The sequence below is a fragment of the Hirundo rustica genome, chromosome 9 (genome assembly GCF_015227805.2).
Source record: "Hirundo rustica isolate bHirRus1 chromosome 9, bHirRus1.pri.v3, whole genome shotgun sequence".
NCBI lineage: Eukaryota > Metazoa > Chordata > Aves > Passeriformes > Hirundinidae > Hirundo > Hirundo rustica.
In genome coordinates this window covers 2,920,142-2,938,094 of record NC_053458.1, presented here as the reverse complement: position 1 = coordinate 2,938,094, position 17,953 = coordinate 2,920,142, and the positions used below count along the sequence as shown (strand labels likewise).

Here is a 17,953-nt window from a genome sequence, read left to right as displayed (position 1 = left end):
AATAAGCACCCTTGATTCCAAAGCGCTTTATTTAAAATGACAAGTGCCAAAGGCGATGGGGAAAGTTGTGGAAGGCAACGCCGCTTACTCCGGCCCCCCCCACCCCCCCCCATCCCCCCGCCCCATGGTCAAGGGCCGAGCGGAGCCGCAGCCCCCGGGAAGAGCAAAATAAATAAATAAATAACAATTATAATGGGGGGAAAAAAAAAATACACACACAAACACAAACACACACACCCCCCCCGTAAAAAGAGAAAAACTTTGAGCCGAGAGGCGAGCGGAGCTCTGCTCCGCGGCTGGCCGCGCTGCGGGGCGGCGGGGCGGAGGGAGGCGGCGGCGCCGCAGCCCCCTCCCCGCCCCTCCCCGCCCCCGCGGGCGGGCGGCGCGGGGCGCGGGGCGGGCGGTGCGCGGCGCAGAGCGGAGGGGCGCGGAGCGGAGCGGAGGGGCGCGGAGCGGGGGCGGCGGAGGGGCGCGCAGCGAGCGCTATGCCTTTAACGGCGCGCGGGGCAGGCATGCCGAGCGCGTAGTGCGGGAAAGTCGAGGCGGGGTTAAAGTTCAGCTCATGGAGCGGCTCCGCGCTGGCTGCAGTTTGGCAGAGTTGGAAATGTGAAAGCAAGAAGCAGGCTCGGGGCTCCCCCTCCTCTCCTCTCTCTCTCTCTTTTTTCCCCTCCTCTCTCTCCCTCTCCCTCTGTCTCTCTCCCCCTCTCTCTCTCCCTCTCTCCCCGCACACGCACACCTCCAAACCGCAGCCCCCCGCAGCAGTCATGTATTCTCCGCTCTGTCTCACCCAGGTAAGCGGCCGCCGGGGCGCGGTGGGGCCGGCGCTGCGGGGGTGCGCGGCCGTGCGCGCCGGGGAAGGGGCACCTCCGCCGCTCGCCGAAACTAACTTTGCTGCCTTTCGCTCGCATCCCCCCCCCCCCCCTCCCCTTCCACCCCCTTCCCGCACGGCCATTTGTGTCGGCACATGGCTAATGGCGCCTACTTATTAATGCTTTAATTAACGGGGGGGGCCGCGCGGGCGCGGTGCTGCGGGACGACCCGCACGGCCCCGCCGTGCTTGGTCATCCGCGATCGATGCCGCCGATGCCGCCGCCCGCGCTGGAGCGCCCCGCACCGCCCCGCACCGCGGCCCCGGGGCAGCGCCGGAGCCGCTGCGCCGCTGCCCGCCCCGGGCACGGCGCGGCCCGCACCCCGCGGCACCGCGCTCGGGGCTTTGCGGGAGCGGCCCCGCCGGCTCCGCGCCCCCCCCCCTCACCTCCCCCAGCGCCCCGGGCACGGAGAGAGGGACCGTCCTCCGCACCTGGGCTGGCTCCCGCGGTGCGGCGCGGTGTAGCCGCCCCCGCGCAGAACGCCCTCCGCACCCGCGGAGGCCGCCCCAGCCGGGGGACCGCGCGTGTGTCCCCCCCCGTACGGACACCCGCAAACTTATCCCGCGTGTGTCGCGCGTCCCCCCACCCCCCCCGCGCCACCCTCCCGCCCGCGGATCGGGCCCCCGCGGCACTCGGCGCAACTTTTGCGCCCCTCGATCGCGGCGGGACGGGGCTGCGCGGGGAGCGGAGTGGGGGGCGTCGCTCCGCGGTGCCCCCCGGTTGCGCGGCCGCGGAGCCCCCCGGCCCCCCTTTTCCCCGCGCGCTGCTGCAGGACGCTGAATTACACCCCTTCAATTAGCAGGATATAATGGTTTAACGAGGAAATGCTTTGTGGCGGACTCAAACCCCAGATTATTTCCTCCTGCAGGAGATTTTGACTACATTATTCTTATTAATTTAATTGGAATATTTTTTTTCTCCCGGTGAGAAAGCCTCTCCGGGCTCTTTCCGTCGAGAAAAAGGCGAGGAATTGCAGGGAGAGGGGCGGCAGCTTCCCAAGCAGCCCGAAGAGCTGCAAAAGTTTTGTCCCCTTCTCCCGTTGCGGTCCCCTCTCCTTCCTCAGCCTCCCCCAAATTTTGGGGCGCTGGCGAAAAAATACCAGGCCGGCGGGGGCACGAAAACTCCCAAAGCGTACACTTGCTCAAAAGGCAGGAGGAAAAACGTGAGCAGCGGGAGTTTGCAGAGGATGGGATGCAGCAACTCCGGGCTGTGCCTGGGCAAAGTTTGTGCCTTTAATTCAGCTCTGAGAAATACCTGGTTTTTGTCAGCGCAGCGGCTGCAGGAGGGACCCCCGAACGCTCCGTGCAGGGCCCGCAGCGCCGACGCTCTTGGCATCTCCACGTGGGGCTCCTGGGGCTCAGTAGGCCCAGTCGCACATTAGGGAGAGAAAATAAATCCATGGGCTGCTTGCTCCCTGGCCCAGTCGTGTTATGTCCCTGTCCCCCTGGCCTTTCTTTCCCCCCCCTCGCCTTTTTTTTTTTTTTTTTTTTTAATTTATCGAAAGAAAAGCAGAAAGCCAGGCATGTGCTTTGACTCCGTTAGGAAAATCTCGCATTCTTGCTGCACGTTTGGAAAAGTAATAGGAGGATTAGAGGCCTCCTGACAAACTCTTCCCTCCGAAGGATCAATTTGGTCATTCTGTCATTTTTCCATAGAAGAAAGGGGCGAGCCCTGAGCTATTGCAAGTAATTTCCTATTTTATCATTTCAAGAGCTTTTATTGATAAAAGTTTCGGGAAGGATTTTCTCCTTTTTTTTTTTTTTTTTTTTTTTTTCTTTTTTTTTTTCTTTTTTTTTTTTTTTTTTTGGTCAAGTTTTGATTCAGATTTAAAGGGAAACTCTTGAAAGTGGGTTAGAAAAGGAAAACAAACAGAAATCCCAGTTCTGAGCATATTTATCCAAGCCCTGGAACCAAAATGGCACAAGCATTTTGTGTCATCTGTCAGGAAAAATCCAAACATCGTTCCATTTACATATCTGCTGAGGAGCTAGGAAATAGTTGGGGTACATATGCACGTCTCCTCAGATTTACAAGCAAATGGGTTGTAAAAATATTAGCAAAGGTCTCGGTAGCTGGTTAATTTCAAAAAGATCTGCAGAAATACATTGTTTCAAAGCCTCCTTTGCAGGATTACATTATCGCAGGCGCCTTTGGGTTGGGGTTCTTTTGTCTTAGGGTTTTTGTTTTGTTGTTTTGTTTTTGTGTTTTTTTTTTTTAAACACCTTTTTGAGGAGCAGAGGAGAATTTTGGGATAAGCAGTACAGAACTGTGCGGCCCAAATTTTCTGTGCTGCTTAGAAACAGGCAGCTCTCGAAAGAGCTGTATCCTCAAACTTTGGAGAGGAGTGCAATAAAGAAAACCCCAACTTTTTATTACCGCTTTGCCAGCTTTCTGGTGTCTTTTATTTTTAGGTAACCCATCCAACACTGAGGGGGGAAAGCAAATGGCTTTATGAAATACTTTCAAAGTTTCCCTTCAAGCTAACTTGTGGAAAGATCATCGCCTTTTCTTCCAGCTCCTTAAAAATCCTGCTATTTTGCAGCAAGGCTGCAGACAAGTTGCACATCTGTTAACACACTTGCACTGACACATTTCCAAAACTTTTTGGGGTTTTTTTTTGGGGGGGGGCTGTAGCACCACTGAAATAAAAAAAATGTATTGTGCAGAAGCTGCTTCCCCCCCTCCGTCCCCGCGTCCAGCCCAATTCTGTTTGATCAGTCCTGGCTGCTTTTATTTCCACTTGGACTTTGCTAATACCTCAGCGCCGAGATTGAAGCGGTGCGATTTTTCCGGAGCGGCGTGTTTACCGAGACACTTTGAAAGTTGGTCTGTTTATGAGTCGTTAACCTTTTCTCCTCATACACCATTTTGAAAAGACACGTTAGGGCGTAATAGGGACCTGCACACCTCGCACCCGTGCAGCGGTGCTTCTCGTTTACTTCAGCCACAGACCCTGACTTTGCACCAAAAAGCATCTTGGTTTTTTCCATCCCCCCTCCCTTTAAAGTGGTTTAGTGTTCTTTTAAATGTGGTGTGTTTTTTTTTTTTGGGGGGGGGGGGGTTGTTTTTACCTCCGCTTTCAGGTTCACGTTGTAGAAATCAGCTTTAGTGCAGGTTAAAGCAACTCTCTCTTGGATGTTATCCAGCGCCGAGCCAAAAAAGTCCCAAGCACATGAGATCAGACAGGACAAAGCGCTGCTTAAAGCAGAAAAAGTTAAAATATTTCAGGATGTACCAAGACGTGTTTGGAAAGTGGGAAGGCTGGAAGCGCTGCCCTGGCTCGCTGTGGGGCTGTCGAGCCTCTCTGCTCTGTGTACCTTCGCAGATAAACTTCCACTTGACAAAAGGCCTTTTTTCCTTGACTCTCCCTGAGTGGGGAAAGGGAAGGGCAGGAGGGATCAGGAGGGAGGGTTTATTATTTTTAATAGCTTGTAGAAACCTGTAGTTTTTTTATATTTTTCTTCTTTCCCCCCCCCCTGCGTTCCCCCCCCGCCCCCCCCCCCCCCCCCCGTGAGAGCTGTTTCTGGTGGGTGAGAGCAGCTCCATGTGCTGGGATTGTGCCTCCTCTCACTTTTTGAATCTGCCGACTACAAACTCGCAGCAATCTTTTTTTTTTTTTTTTTTTTTTTTTTTTTTTTTTTTTTTTTAACTTTATTGAAATATGAAACTATCATCTTTTCTCACAGAGGAGGGGAAAGAAAAAGAGGAATGTGCCAATCACCGAAGTGATTTATTTTATTTTACCTGCTTTTTATTTTAATGATCACTCATAGTACTTAGATTGCTGCCGCTCTGCTCTAATGAAATGTATTGTGCTGTTAGGAAAGTTTTTAACAATCTGTGTTTAAAATAAAAATAAATGTAATGGTGCAACCTATAGATTTAAGTATCTACAATTCTGGGGCCACTGAGAATAAGTGCAATGAAAGCTTTTGGGGAGTCAACAGAAGGTCTTAAATTACGACAGGATTTTGCTGGTAGATATTTCTACTATTGATTTCTCAATTTTTTGTAATTTCTGAAAAGAACAATGCAAATTAAAATAAAGTGTTGAAAGGAAGTAAGATGTCTGTTTTAATACCTGTATTTGCATGACCCACGATGATTTGGGTAGAAAATGTACTCCATGGGATAATTAAAAAAAAAAAAAAAGTTAGTTTGTTAATCTGAAAAATCCCCAGTGTTTCCTCACGCAGAGGTAGGCAGTGCGTGGCTTTTCCCATGGTGGGGAAAACGTTGCACAAATTACTTTATTTTTCCCTCCTGGAGGGCCCAATCCTGAGAAAAGGAGGAACTGGAAGCAGGGACATGTCCAGCACGCCGCGCTGGATCAGGCCCCACAGGCTGGATATGTTTTTATGTGCAGCCTGGAGTTGGGTCATTTCTTTTTTTCAGGGAAAAAATCAAAAAGCATGGCCCCATATTATGTTTTGATCTCTTTGGCTGATTTATATAATACTTAGTGAGGAAAAATATATACCTATATATATATATAATTATTAAAAAAAAAAAATCAAGGGGTCTTTCTCGCCTTTTTTTAGCGTCAGCATAATTTTAATTGCGATTATTTTTGTGCCAAGGGAGAGGGGTGATCTTTAACTCCTCGTTACATAAAGCAAGCAGTGTCTCTGGATGGCCAAACTAACTTTCCGAGTAGGGCATTTATTTTTAAATATCTGAAAATCTGATGCAATTAATAATTCTTTGCATATTTGCACAGGTTGTGCTACAGTTTACTGTTACTGCGTTTTTCAGTTTTTCCTGGGTTTCTTGATTTTTTTTAAATTTTGTTTTATTTTTTGGGAAGGCTCTGAGTTTGACTTTCCCTAATATGCCCAGTTAGCAAGTTGCCTTTTTTTTTTTTTTTTTTTTTTTTTACTAAATATAAACAAACATATTAAAAAAATTTAAAAAGATAAATTGCAAGGCTTTCTTTTTCTAGGATTTTAATATTAGTTATGATTGTGCTTGCGGGATAAATCGACCGCGGTACTTCTCTCTCCCTTCACTGTTTAGGAATCAGAGTGAAAACCACCCTTCACTGTAATTGTATATAGTGGCATTTTACTGTTCTGCCGGCTGCTATTTCCAAATATATCTTAGGGAAAGTTTTACTATACTTTAGACTTCCCCATACAAACATTGATTGGCATCCAAATGTTTAGGATTTGCCAAATTGGCGGGCAAACCCTGGCTACACCGCAAGCAGCGGGGTCAGGGAGAGAGCAAAGGGAGATACGCGCTCTGCAAGTGGACTTGCAAAGGAGTTTTTGGTTTTTAACTCATTCTGCCCTTTTTTTTTTTTTTCCTAATTTTTTTTTTAAAAGGTTTGGGAACTGGGGAAAGGGTGCCAGCGTTGCACCATCTCCATCTGGGCACTTGGTTGAAGTTGGACCCTGTTTTTGGGGGGCGGGAGCGGAGGTTTCGGGTCGGCGCGAAAGGGAAGCGGGGATGCGGCGGTGGTGGGTTCGGGGTCCATCAGCGAGGGATCCCACAGCCCTTAAAATTTATCAGCACTCTCCTAATTCTCACCATCCCGCAGAAGCCCCATTTTTGAAGGCTCTTTGTTGATGGTTTCGGTGACATCAACCCTTCTCTGTAACTTTTTTCAGGATGAATTTCATCCCTTCATCGAAGCACTTCTGCCTCACGTCCGAGCGTTTGCGTACACATGGTTCAACCTGCAAGCCCGAAAAAGAAAATACTTCAAAAAACATGAAAAACGCATGTCAAAAGAGGAAGAGAGAGCCGTGAAGGACGAACTGCTAAGTGAAAAACCCGAGGTAAAGCAAAAATGGGCATCCAGACTTCTGGCAAAGCTCCGGAAAGATATCAGGCCTGAATTTCGGGAGGATTTTGTTCTCACAGTCACAGGAAAAAAGCCTCCGTGTTGCGTTCTTTCCAATCCAGACCAGAAGGGCAAGATGAGAAGAATTGACTGCCTTCGCCAGGCAGATAAGGTCTGGAGGTTGGACCTTGTTATGGTGATTTTATTTAAAGGTATTCCGCTCGAAAGTACTGATGGCGAGCGCCTTGTAAAGTCCCCACAGTGCTCTAACCCCGGGCTGTGCGTACAGCCCCACCATATAGGAGTTTCTGTTAAGGAACTCGATTTATATTTGGCATACTTTGTGCACGCAGCAGGTAAGTGCCTTTCTCTGCCACCTTCTCCAACTTTTCGGTTATCTCCGTGCCGGGTGCCGTGCCCCAGCGGCAGCTGCATGAACCGGGGAGGGAGCTGGGGATGTCGGTTATCGCTCTTCCGGGGTGGCGAGGAGGGTGCCAAAACTCCCCCCCTCACTTTTTTTTTTTTTTTTTTTTTTTTCCATGGGGTTTTTAAGGTGCAGCCACGTAAAAGCGGCTCTTGTTTTCCGCGGTTAACAGCATTTTGGGTATCCTTCACAGGTGTTATCCTAAGTGTTGTCCTAGGACGGCTCGCAGCCGTACTCGGCTTCTTTTATCCTAATTTTGGGGGAAAGCAGATAGATTTAATTTTTTTTATTATTTTTTTTAATTTTTTTTTTTTTTTTTTAAAATAAAGTTTGCATATGTTATGCACAAAGTTGTCCAGGATGGCTAGACATGCCTAAGGCCTGTGGGTCAGGAGTACCAGGTATCCTCACCCCACGGGGATGAGATGGGAAACATAAATCCTGCAGAACTGGAGGGAAAGGAGAAGACAGTCCGTTGGGTAATGTTAGGGGGAAAAGGAGACATTTAAACCCCCCGAAATACCGCAATTTATACACCTGAAAGCTAAGCAGGTCTTGAAAAAAATTCCTGACTTGACAATATTGTGCTTATGAGGAGGAGCTGAGATGTTTTAACGTGTGATGAAAATCTTGGGATCCCAAACTCCAACACAAAGTATGCTCTGCCTGCGGCATGACTCGGTGTGCTCACAGGATGTGTAGTATGTTGACTGGCATAAAATAATATGCTATTGTAGTTCTCCTGAGCGATTGCAGTGCAGAAAAATGTTCGTGTGTGAAGCGCGAGGCCCGGTGTTTCATGTGTGGGATGTGTGGGTCCCCCTGCATATCCTGACTTGTGAGCTGAGGGGCTGGACAGGCTGGAAAAATAGAGGAGCAGGGGGAGAGGAATCATATTAGTAGAAACCACTTCTGTATAAATATTTATCAGTAAGAAAACCAAGCAAATTACATCCCAGGGAGCCTGCATTTCCCATGCCAGCTTCTTTCAGAGGGTCTTGCAGAAAGTTTTGGCTTCCTCAAAGCTTTTCTGCAGTGAGTCCTTGCCATGGTTGTTGTGTTAGGCAATGTCGCCGCTGGGATTTTACAGATATGATCCCTGTTCGGAAATAACTTTTGAGTATCCTCATGGTATTTCCTACAGATAAGCTGCAGCATTTACTTTGCACTTCGGTGTGAGGTGGTAAATCATGCTGCACGTTTATGGCGAAAGGGAAGTAGGCAAATATTGAGGAAAATTATTTATTTACTCTGCGCTTTATTATGGCCGCCATGAAGGAAGCATTATGGATAAATGGCTAACTGAAGGGAGCCTGGGGCATTTCAGGTCACCTGTTCCATCACCAGCCCCGAGGGGACCATAGACTCACATCCCTTTTGTCTGCCTCAGTTTCCTCCTCCGCGTGTTGGAGTGGGGTTGTAAATTTAAAATACTTTGATACCCAGATAGAAGCTGTAAATGTCTATTTACTGATCTACAGCACACAGGTTTTTATTATTTAGATTTATATACAGCATGGTGCTGGTAAATACTGATCCATATTGTATTTCCCAGGCCTTCCGTGGGACGCACAAATCGTTGATAGGAACCAACGGTCTTGGCTTCGCTTGCATATAGGGTCACAGAAATGTAGGATGAGGAGAAAAGGACCAAACCCAGGGGTGCGAGTATTTCGGGGAGCTTCAAGGGATTGTTATAACAGTCGGGCAATTGGCGTTATGAAAGTTCAGTATTGCGATTAGGGATATACCATCTTATCAGCACGCCGGTGGCTAACAGCAGCTTTGATTAGCGAACTGTTATTTATCCCTGCCTTCATCATCAACAGGCAGCGATCGCACCGATTGTCCTTCAGACTCGGTGTTTGCCGCGGAGACTCGCCGTGAGGCCTTGGCGCCGTTTTTGGGGTTAGATTTGGGGATTTGTGTGAGCAGCCACGCACCCGTGCAGAGTGCGCCGTGCCGTTGTTTGCTGATTGCACGCATCGCATTGTGCTCTCGGTGCGGGAGTGTGTGCTGGCATATTCCTGCTGAACCTCAGCGGGGAGGGGTACAAGATGATTTTTGGGAGGTGGCACAGCACGGTCGCTATCTATATGGCTTCACAGAGGTGTACCGAAAGCCTTGCGTAGAGCTGCCTCTTTTTCTTTCCCCCTTTTTTCCCGTTTTTTTCCCCCCTCCGATGTATCCCAGCAGTCTTTGTTACACCTGAACATTGGCCAAGTTGACAGCCATTGGTTCCCGCAGACCCGCAGTAATGGCAGCTTGTGCCGGGTGCGCAACAGGAAAATTACAAAAGAAAAAAATATTAAGGGTCCTTTGTCTCCAACTCCATCAGACCTCGCTCCCAAAATGTATGGACCGCGTATTTATAAGGAGGAAATCACCAGCGCAAATATTAGGTGGGCTGGTCAACTTACATATAGCGGATTTGACAAGCATCTGCTATAGTACAGAAGATTTGTAAACACTAAACAATGTTTTTACCTCCTTAAAAGTTTTGAGAAGTTGCCAGTATTGGCAGGAGGCACAGACTCCGAAACGTGCTTGAAGATACGTGCCAAAACCATTGTGACCTTTTCACCCATAGTGCTCGCTTCTCTTTTTCTTATGGGTGGTTTTTTTTCCCCCCCCACTTTTCGTCTTCTTTTCTTGAGGGGAGTATTCTGTTCCAAGATGCCCTTATTCAAGATGACTTCGGCAGCAAGATGTCCCTTTCCTTCTAAACATGTAGGATAATTATTGCTTTGAATCCACGCTTTTCCTTCAGTAGGCACTATCATCTGTAAGGGAACACATGTGCACAGATTTAAATAGTGCTTCTTACAAAGCTACTGAAATCAATTATTCTCTTTAAGAACTGGCTAGAAAGAGAAAACAAAAATATGCAAATAGGCAAACTACATGTCATTTTCATTAAAAGGATAAAAAAAATTTAAAAATAAAAAAGAAAGAAAAAAGGGAAAGGAAGATTGGTGCTTTGTGAATTAGAGGTTGACCAAAAAATGTATTGAAATCTAGAGTATTGCTCTCAGTTTGCAGTTTCTAATCTGCTTAACTAAAAGCAGGCGGCATTTTCGTACCCTGAACTTGGGTTTGCTTTTTAGTTTTCACTTATTCTGCTCTTGTATCAAATGACAAGTTGGAAACCATTGTGGCAAACCGTTTTCTTTGTGGGAGTCGAACAGTAAAGCTAATTTATGACCGGTCCTCTACCAGATGATCTGTATCAGAATCTACAATATACTAGGCACGTGGCAAGGTCACAATTTAAGTTGTTAAGGTCACAACCTTAGCCACCAGGCATTTGACCTTTTAGATAAAGTTAACCTTTGTTCATTAGTAGGCACTCAACCGAGAACTTTCTGGAGTTTTTTACTGCTTTGGAGTTCCTCCTGCTAATGTGGTCAGATTGGAGAATAGATTCACAATAGAAGCAGCTAAATTTTCTGCGAGGTCACAGTTTTTAGAGACTTCTCCAGTGGCCGAAGCGGGATGATGGCCCAGGAGGCGATGCTGCAATGCCCGGTTTATTTTTTTGGCCTGCCATCGTTATGCGCTACGGGCGAGAACTAAACTCGTGAGGTCTTTGTGGCAGAGAAAATCTTTTAATCTTTCGGAAGGGCATTTAAAGATCCCAAATTTAAGAAAAAATCTGGGGCTAGGTTTTATTTACACCGGCTTGTTTTTCTGTTCACATTTAGACTTGAAGGCAGCCAGAACTCAGCCTTATTTCTGTGACTGAAAATTTACTTAACTTCTAGATGTGCTCTGTGGCTAATTGCTGGGCAGCGGTATGTAGCACACGACCTTGAACTTTAAGCTCGACCCATTTTATGTTCCCGTCGACAAGAATTAAAATATTCTACTTGGACCACCATAAAGAGGCATCGATGGGAACAACCCAAAGATGGGTTAATGCAGAAGCCCCCACAGCCATGGAGGTTTTGGAGGGTCTGAGAGGTACCCGAGGCTTTGCGCCGTAATCTTTTAGCACAATTGGTATTGATTGTTGCTGCATTAATCCTGTTAATAGCCACAGCTGGGCCGGGTGTCGCAGGGGTGGCAGAGGTGTCCTGACAATACCGTACGTCACCGAAAGAGCTGTCGCAGCGCCTTCAACTCCTGATCGCTGCTCTGCAAAAGTGGAGCGTTCGACGGTGGAAACTATTGCTGGCTCTTACAGAAACACAGACCATATTGTTTACTTAATTATGCCGGAGCGAAGGCTCATTTTTAATTATTTAGCTGACTTTGTTGCTCTGCTCTGATACCACATTTATTATTTAATTTGAAATCAAAAGGGCTTGCACTCCTGTTAGTTTTTGATGCATTTTACTTTTGTTTTGGCTACGTTATTGTCATTCCATCGTACGGTAATCCAGATAGCCGTGATATGCAGATTGGCCAGATGGTCATGTTAACAGATTGAGAACCTACTTCCCACTGCTAAAGAGCAGGTGTAAGATCAGTGGGCTTTTTATTTTTTTTCTTCTCCTTTCCTCCCAAGTTTTAACCAAAATGCTCTTTAGACAGATCATTATAGTAGTTAAAAAGGGGCACATTTCAAATGGTGTTTGTTCTGTGGAGATAATGTGTAATGTATATGTCATTTTTACGCCTGTCTGAAGACTTTTAAAGCATCCATGACATTCCCTCCACCTATAATGCTTTGAAAAAGCTACTTCCAGCTCATGGCTCTCCCAGTGTATATCCAAAACCGTCCTTAAAGTTTTTTTTCAGCAGACAGATTGCATTTAGTCTTACCAAAAAACCACTTCAGGCAGCTTTGCAGCAGGTATCTCACATGTGTTAGCTGCACAGAGCTCCCAGTGCATGCCCAGGAGAACCTGCACAGCTCAACGTTCAGCTGAGATTTTAATGTTTGTGGGCTGATAGAGTTATTTTTCTGCTCCATTGTTTTTTTGCCAAAGTGAGACATCTGTAGCTTTAAAGAAAAAAGTGACACTAAGACATCTCACAGTGTTTCTGCCCTCAAGGAATAAAAGGAGAAGGCAGATTTTGTGTTGTTTTAGCCTTACAAAAAGTACCCATAAAAAGCCAGTGGTGGGAGCCTGGGTCTCTGTCTCAGTTGGGAGAGGTGAAGAGAGGACAGCCACAGCTCCTCAAACACCCCAAATTTCATGCACCCGCCTATCGTGGGCGCGCACAAGACACGGCGACCTCCACACCCTGCGTGTCACAGAGAGATATCCCCATCTTTGGATGGTCTCCTCTTTGGGGAGCAGGACTGGCTGCTCGCTGCAGCCACGGGCAGGGTGGGAGCTGACAGAAGCAGGATTTAGGTGGGACAACTGCTCTCCCTGTGCGGGTGTAACTGAGCCGGTGAGTATCCGTGATAATTCAGATACTAACTGGTGCGGCACTCGGGACGGCCTGCTCTATCACGAACCCCTGGCAGGAGTTCAGTCATGTGGTTTAGCTTTTCCCTTTCTCCAACAACAACAACAGCAACAACAAATAAACACGGGATAAAGGCGTATTTCATATGCCCAGGATGTTTTCCAGGTGATGGGTTTGGACAGTATAAGGGTGTGTTATTTCCATGCCTCCTTGCTTCAAGGTGCAGAAGCAGGAGAAGCCTGTGAGTGGTAAAAAAGTTGCCCAGTGCTTCTGGCTTTTCTACAAGCAACTGCACTTTTATATTTCCCTTCTTTTCCACCCAATGATGAATAGCATTAATTTAGATCTATTTAAGGCGAGTGTGGGAGAAACCACAATCTTTGTTGTGGTCACTGCTGTACACAGCGGGGCTGAATGTTTCTCTTGGTTGAGGCCTCAAAGCTGAATCTGGAGAACCCAAAACATCGTGTCAGCTTTTCAAACCCTTCAAAGAGACAGTGGAATCCTAATTGTTCATAAAACCCGCTATTTATTATTACAGTTATGTATTTTCTCTCCATTCGGATGTAAAGGAAAGGGCATCCCTAGCTTTCTGTGCTTTGAGCTTCTTCACAGCTCCTCCTCCTCCTCCCCCTGATGCTTCTGGTTCAGGCTCTGGTGAGGTTTTTACAACCAGCAAACAAACATCAACCTGCTGCTCCAAAACCCCTCAATCTCTCCCTAAAAGCCTGCACTTTTCTACATACGTGGGACCCTCCAGGCCTCGGGAACTGTCCCCAGCAAAACGAATTTGGGGAATCCTCGCTGGGAGCCATGGATCTGGCTCTGCCCCTGCTCCTTTCCTCACAGACAAGGGCTGGAGCTGGTGATTAAATTACGGGCTGTAAATTCAGGGGAAATTATTTTAGTCTCCTAACAGCAGCCGACCCGGACATTTCCTTACGCCAGTGAGGGCTTGTGGTAGATAAGCCTTGTCGGTGGACTAAAATTCATTTTAATCGCTTTGGTTTTCCCATTCATCGGTGAAACCACATCTCTGGTTGTTGTTCAGTTGTCGTCTGCATTATGGGAGCCACCAAAAACTGTGACTGACATCAGCACCTGGGTCATGGTGCGTCAGATTTGTGGGGCAGTTTTGTCCCAGCAAGCTCTTTGGGGGCTTGCAGCGTTTTTCTCCCCAGTTGCAAGGGCAGTGCCTGGATGAACCCATCATCACAGTGTAATTAATTTTAAAGAGAAAACAGAGTATTTATATATATATTACGTGTTTCTAGCTACCTTTGCCCCCTGTCCCTACCCCAGGGGTGGATGAAAGGCGCCTGAGCTCAGCCCTGTGCGTGGCACCATCGTGGTTCGGGATGTAGGAGCAGGATGTGGTGCGTAGAGCGGGTGGATTTGGGCTGGATTCGGAGCCGCTGCCTGTGAAACACACGAGGGCCTCCATTTTGTGTGCCAGGCTCTCACGTGCGAGTCAAAATGGAGAGCGGCGCGGTTGAGTTCGGCCTAGAGGGAAGCGTGCGGGCTCGTGCCGCCCGTGATCCCGGTGCCACCACGGTGCAGCCAGACCCATGGCGAGACCCAGGTGGGGTATCCTGAGCTTGTACATCCATCGGCTCCTCCTGAAGGGTGTTGATCTCGTCTCCATTAATATCCACCCTCCCAGTCCAAGTGCTGTCCTGGTGTCACGGCCAGGGACGGCGCGGAGGCCTCGGGGAGTTGTTCCTCCTTCCTGCGGGTTTCAGCACACATCAGTGCCGTTAGATCAGTGAGATAAAATCAAGAGAGGTTTAATGACAAGCTCTTCTGAAAGTTTCCTGGACTTCATTGTTCATAACTTGGACCTGAGTCGGGTTATTTACACATGAGGATTAAAAAGCTGCAAACAACTGTGTGATTTTTAGGGGCTTAAAGTAATTAACATATGTGGGTAGGAGGATACACGGCATGTCTGCGTTCCTTTAAAATATAAATCACAGTTATTTAATTATGCTTGGAGAGGGCAGATTTAAGGATATACTGCAAAATGCATTACCTATTATACCAACACGATAATCTTATTAACCTTGCTTTCTACTTTTTAATTTTATTGTGCACCCTGTACAACTCTTATGATATCAAAAATAATTACTTGGAGAATACATGATGTCAGAGGTCCAATATGACATTTATCTTCACAGTGAGGAGACGGCTCTTTTGTGCATTGCATCGCAGCTCGGGAGGCACTCGGCAGGTCCACACCGGGGGGGAAGGAAGCAGGGATGGGTGTCATCAGAGGCTCTTTAACGCACACAAGTGTGTTCGCAGATTTGTGTCGCAACCGAGGGATGGCTTGACCAAACTTGAGGCAATTCAGCATCCTCAGGCCTCCTAAATTATGTTTCACTTGCTCACGCCGTACAACTCCCATAGGTGAGCCAATATTTCAGGGCGGCTCCTTGCATTCAACCCCAATCCCAACTGGATCTCCTATTAAACCCTAAATTCTCCATCCTATGCCTTTTTTTTTCTTTTTTCTTTTTTCTTTTTTTTTTTTAAATCCATCTCTCCTAAAGTTTGAGACATGTTGATATTTCCCCCTTTATTTTGGGAGGGAATGGGTGAGGGTGAGGGGAAACAAATGCCATAATAATATCCCTTTTCAGAAGAATATAGTTTAATTTTGTGTGTGCGTGCAGCAGCTGCCATTGGCAAGCTGTCGTCTTTGTTGCCATGGGCTTTTTTTTTTGGCATGCGTGCCAGAACATGATTGGATGTTTCAGTATGTTCATGTTTTGGGGTGGGATATATCTGTGGCGAAGCACAAAATTATCATGGGGTTGGTAGGTGTCCAGAGTGGGGTTATTTGGCCAGGTGAACAGGCTGTGCTGAAGTGACTCGTGTGAGTGCAGTACCTGGTGGTGGTTTGGTCAATGAGAGAAAACTTGCTGATGCTCTGGATTTTTTGATGATGTAAAAAGGTGGTTTAAAAGCATCACAGAAGGGTGTATCACTGAGGTCTCCTTCAGTGTGACACTCTCAGGGTGCAGTGGGAAGCCCCTGATGTTACCTGGGGGAACTCCTCAGTGGGTTTCTGCTGCCCATCTCACTCACGTGGTGCGTGGGGAGGTGGTGTCCATCCCCAGCTCTTGCTGTGACTGTGGGGAGCTGGGTGGTGGCACAGAGGGCTGCCCAGAGGGGTGGAACACACCTTCCACAGGTGTAAAACCAGCATGGCATTCACCCGTGAGAGCTGCAGGTGACAGCACATCCTCTGCACCTGCCACCATGTCGCCAAGCCTTGGCCACAGAGAGGGAGGCAGTGTTGTTTCTGCTCCTTGATTTAATTCATTTGTCACATCCATGATATGCCCATAGCATCAGTATGTAAACAAAGTCTGTACCTGTTCTGCACTGTCTCTGTGCTGTACATCTCTCTTCTCATCCCAGCCACTGTCTACCTGCTTTCAGTACACTTGGACTCGGTGTTCTTACCGATTTTTTCCAACTCAAACGATTCTAGTAGCACACAATGGGAAAGCTGGAGTGCTCTTCAGCCCAGGAAAACTACCATGTCTGATCATTGTTAGGTGCAGAATGCATTTACAAACTGGTGAGAAGTATTTCATAGAGAAGCGTCTCCTTACAGCTAAACTCTGGAGAGCCCCTGTGAAGGGGAAACTTTTCGGGATGAATCCAGGCTCTGTGCACAGTCTGCCGGAGGCTTCACGAGAAACAAGGGGTGAAGAACTAAATGAAAAGTGTTGGGACAGCCTCTCTGTCTTTTCCTGCGTCTACCACTTTAATCTTGTGCGTGAGGGACAGATAATGACCTGCCTGAGCTTTGTAATAAACATTGCGTCTGGTTAAATCACCATTTTTGTGTTTAAAATACCTTGTAATGCACTGAGCGAACAGGGATGCACTCCTGTAAGGGTATCAAAAGACAAGTTAGATAGTTGCTGCATTTATTGTCAATATAGACAATCACTTTGAAGATTTTGAAGCAAAAATACATTGTCAGTCAGATTTTATCCTGAGGATATTCACTTGAAATTTGTCTGATCTTTTTACTTAATAAGGTTTTAATTTGGTACAGAAGAAAACAGCCAAATTCCCGAGTGATGCTGGAAACAGGGTAAAATTTAAATTTATTTCAGGTTTGGTTGTTTTTGTTTTTTTCTTTTGAGGCCAAGTAGTTTCAAGTAAATCAGAAGAATGAATTCTTTGTATTGGGATGCTTTTCTCAAGCCCAGCTATTGTTGGGATGCTTTTAGGGAGGATAGCCACTGCAATGCTTTTATTGTGTGGTGATGAGGACTTTTCCTGACGCCACAAGGACTTCATTAAAAATAGCCAACAAACCTATTTATGTTCAGGTTTTGTGTCAAAAAGGGAAAAACAGTTGTTGCTTATGGAAAAGGAAATCCTGCATAATTTTATGTGAAACTTTCACAAGCAGTTTGCCTGGCTGGGGCAGCACCAGCCTCGGTAGAAGCCGAACCCTTGCAGCGGGCAAAGGTTAGGTATTTCTGGAAAAGTTGGGAAAAACACGCAGCAGTCATTCAAAAGCAGGATTTTTCTGGTCAAGATCTTTTTATTTATTTTTCTTACAGAAGGACATCACCTTCAAAAGTTCTGATTTAGATTCTTCCCAGGCAGATGCAGTTACAAACACCCAGCAACGGAGCTCGTTGCTGTTTTGGGGTGCATGCTTTTGTCTCAGAAAGGCATCTTCAAGGTGTCTGTTCTTTCTAACCTAGATACATCATGAGCGTGATTTAGGCAAAGTAATGTGTTCAACTTTCACTTTAAGCATGGACATTGTTTCTTTTTCAGTCAAAAGCTGGAGGGCAAAATCATGGTGAGAACTGAGCGGACCAGTTGTTTTCCATGTGCGTGATCTTTAGTAATAAACTCTCCTCTGGAAGAGAGAGGTGTGTCCCACAGTGAGCAGCCCCAGGGTGTGAAGCTGTCTGTCTGTGGGATGAGGATGGTATGAGCAGTGTCCCTGTCCCATCCCAGAGCTGGATTACCTGCTGTGGTCCTGTACAGTGCAGAGGGACCGGCTGTTCGTGTGCTCCTATCTCCCTGCAGCCTGCTGAAGTTTGCTGTGGACATGGCCCTGGACAAAAACAAATACAGAGTTTTCATTCCTGAATGTCCTGTTGGTAGGGTAGGTTTCCATGAGATGGATCGCTAAGGAATTGTTGCTTTTCTCCCCATTCCTGGCTGGATCTCTTCCCAGTTTTCCCCTTTGCAAGCGGCTTTGTTTGCCCAGGCTTGGGGCTGAGTTACCTTGGTTGCACTGTGCCTTCATCCTGAGTTTGTGCAGTTCATCCCAGTTTGTTTGGGACTGCGGCTGTTCCAAGGGTGGCCGGAGGGAAGGCAGAAGCACCCGTGATGCAAAGTCAGGATAGACAGGGCATTTGGAAAGAGTGAAATGAGTCAGAGTTTGAAAAGAAAATGGGACACTTCTGTCTACATGGTTCCAAAATACAGGGCAACAATGCCTTGGAGCTGATAAATGGA

The 17,953-nt window shown here is 47.1% G+C and overlaps 1 protein-coding gene across 12 annotated transcripts in view; it reads left to right on the top strand.

Annotated features, from left to right (window-relative positions):
- The first annotated feature begins 476 nt into the window (after nt 1-476).
- Nucleotides 477-17,953, top strand: part of NFIA (nuclear factor I A) — a 244,661-nt gene continuing 227,184 nt past the window's right edge. For 5 of the 12 annotated variants that reach the window (XM_040072273.2, XM_040072269.2, XM_040072272.2 and 2 more), the window contains exons 1-2: nt 478-791; nt 6,482-7,013. In XM_040072273.2, the coding sequence (XP_039928207.1) occupies nt 765-791; nt 6,482-7,013 (559 nt within the window). In that variant the 5' untranslated portion in view covers nt 478-764. Of the gene's footprint in view, nt 792-6,481; nt 7,014-17,953 lie in introns of all 12 variants that reach the window. The other 7 variants (XM_040072276.2, XM_040072275.2, XM_040072274.2 and 4 more) reach the window with 2 other exon arrangements.